At 51.3% G+C, this 2,631-nt stretch overlaps 1 protein-coding gene across 4 annotated transcripts in view; it reads right to left on the minus strand.

Moving 5' to 3' along the window:
* Nucleotides 1-734: 734 nt before the first annotated feature.
* XRCC1 (X-ray repair cross complementing 1) overlaps nucleotides 735-2,631 on the minus strand; it is a 25,547-nt gene continuing 23,650 nt past the window's right edge. For all 4 annotated transcript variants that reach the window (XM_003799485.3, XM_023518976.1, XM_023518975.1 and 1 more), the window contains exons 15-17: nucleotides 1,873-1,963; nucleotides 1,038-1,113; nucleotides 735-933 (exon numbers count right to left, since the gene is read on the minus strand). In XM_003799485.3, the coding sequence (XP_003799533.1) occupies nucleotides 820-933; nucleotides 1,038-1,113; nucleotides 1,873-1,963 (281 nt within the window). In that variant the 3' untranslated portion in view covers nucleotides 735-819. The remainder of the gene's footprint in view (nucleotides 934-1,037; nucleotides 1,114-1,872; nucleotides 1,964-2,631) is intronic.

Consider the following 2,631-nt stretch of genomic DNA (forward strand, 5'->3'; position numbering starts at 1 on the left):
CCTCCAACTCCTGGGCTCAAGCAAGTCTCCTGCCTCACCCCCCCAAGTAGCTGAGACCACAGGCTCCCGCCACAACACCTGGCTATTTTTTGGTTGCAGCCATCATTATTGTTTGGCGGGCCTGGGCTGGATCGAACCCACCACCTTAGGTGTATGTGGCTGGCACCAAGCCTAGTTCCCTTATTAAAAGTGGTGGAGGCTTGAAGGGAGTCCAAGGTTTGGGTGGCTTGATTAAAATACCCCTGCATCCCAGTCTACCTCCTAACCTGAGTGATATAAAACCATGCTGGTGAGGATGTATAGCTACTTCTAAAAACCCTGGAGAAAAGCTGATATCCCTAGCGAGGGGGCACTGAGACTTCAGGAAAGTGGCATACCTCGTGAGCATCCAGGCTTCTATCCTCCAACACAGAGAGACACATCAGAGACACAGGAAAGGCTCTGCAGGTCAGAAAAAGGTGAGGGGCAGCACTGCTGGTCAGATCCCCAATTTCCTTGCAAACTCCCATTCTTGCCAGCACAAAGATGAGAGGCCAAAGAGAAGAGACAAAGAAGTCCTTCCCTGCCAGATCTCTGAGAGATGGCCCGTCATTATTCCCCAGATCTCAGGACAGGAACCTTAAGACAGCTCATAGACCTGCCACTCATACAGAGGAAGCAAAAGCTCAATGTAAGACAGAAAGCCAGAAGCCTCCTGGAGTTTGGCAAGACCCCTGAGTAGAAGAGGCAGCTGCTGCACACTAAATCATCTTTATTAAACTCATCTGTATGTGTTTGAATATATGCGTATGTGTGTACACACGCACACAAGCACATACTTCAAGCCTGGGGCACCACCCCATAGAGCTGGTGGGGAAGTAACTTCTGCTTCTCGTTGCAACTGTAGATCCATCGGGGACGGACGAATGCCAGGGAGGGGTTTTCCATCAGGGCCTGCAGGTGGGGTGGGAGTCCATGTGGAAATTTGTGAGAGGAAGGGACAGAGAAGACTCAACATTGGGTGGGAGTCTTCCTTTCTCTGCCCCTGTGGGACTAACCTCCTCAAAGCTGGGATCCCACTCCTGTGCTGTGATCACAAACTGGACCCGGTCGCTCATATAGTCCTCAAGCTCCCTTGTGAAAAGAGAAGAGGCAGAGGGCACACCAGGGAATCAGATCCTCTGTCTTGACTTCCTTCTCCCCAACCATTCTCAGTGGCTGTTCTCTCTCTATCCCCACCTATGCCCCCTCTAGGCTGCCTGTGAGCCTCCACTCTCCCACTCTCTCATGTGGCTCTTGCCACAATGACAGTGGCTCCCACAGTGGCTAATCATGGTAAAGGCCCTTTCAGAAATGGTGTTGGGGCTCAACACCCATAGCTCAGTGAGTAGGGCGCTGGCCACATACACCAAAGGTGGTGGGTTCTGGCCTGGGCCAGGCCTGCTAAACAATAACAACTGCATCCAAAAAATAGCCAAGCATTGTACAGGGACCTATAGTCCCAGCTACTCAGGAGGCTGAGGCAAGAGAATTGCTTCAGCCCAAGAGTTTGAGGTTGCTGTGAGCTGTGATGCTGTAGCATTCTACTGAGGGCAACATAGATTCTGTCTCAAAAAAAAAAAGTGAGGTGGGAATCCTCACTTTTGAGAAGAGGAAACCAAGGAGAAGCAATGTGACCAGGGCTGCCCTGCACAGTGGGTGGGGCAGACATTGGGACTTGACAACCTTTGCCCACTGGATCTGTCCAGTGGATATCTGGATAGTCTGCTGGATATGTCCCTTCCCCACCCTTCCAATGGCCTTCTTACCCATAACTCCCACCCCTCCCACCAGGTCCCTAAGCCTTTCTTAGGCCCATCACCCCTTCTCTACCCCCCTCCCCCAGAGACTGACCCATTGAAGGCTGTGACATATCGGATGAGCTTCCGCCGCTCATCCCCAGGGAACTCCCCATACAGGAAAAAGTGCTTGCCCTGGAAGAAGTCTGCGGGAGAGAAGGTGCAGAAGGCTAGCGTGAGGCCCCTGGAGTTCCAAGGCACCAGCCAGGAGAGGGCTATGTACATGTGGGCGGGGAACTGATGGCAAACAACAACTCCCAGACCAGAAGGTCTATTTGTTTGTCTACATTAACAGTAGAAGACACAATTATTGTGACCTGCTTCTGACAGATGGGCTGGAACCACTTGATAAGTCTGGTCAGGGCTAGAAGCTTTAGCATCTGCCACCTACTTCTTCACCTGTTGCTCTTGTTCCTTTTCAAAAAGTGCTTTTATTGCTCTGATGCCTCTTTGTTCTTTCCATTTTAATGTGACTTTCCAGGCCATCAATCTGCTGATGCCATTTCTGGCTTTGGAGGATCAAAGTACTTTCCTGCCCGTCACTCAGGAAGAACAGGGTGGGGCAGCACCTGTGGCTCAGTGAGTAGGGTGCCGTTCCCATATACTGAGGGTGGCGGGTTTGAACCCAGTCCCAGCCAAACTGTAACCAAAAAATAGCCAGGTGATGTAGCAGGCACCTGTAGTCCCAGCTACTTGGGAGGCTGAGGCAAGAGAGTTGCCCAAGTCCAAGAGCTGGAGGTTGCTGTGAGCTGTGATGCCACAGCACTCTACTGAGGGCAACAAAGTGAGACTCTGTCTTTAAAAAAAAAAAAAA

This window comes from Otolemur garnettii, unplaced genomic scaffold, assembly GCF_000181295.1.
Source record: "Otolemur garnettii isolate 467f Iridium unplaced genomic scaffold, OtoGar3 scaffold00152, whole genome shotgun sequence".
Taxonomy (NCBI): Eukaryota; Metazoa; Chordata; class Mammalia; order Primates; family Galagidae; genus Otolemur; species Otolemur garnettii.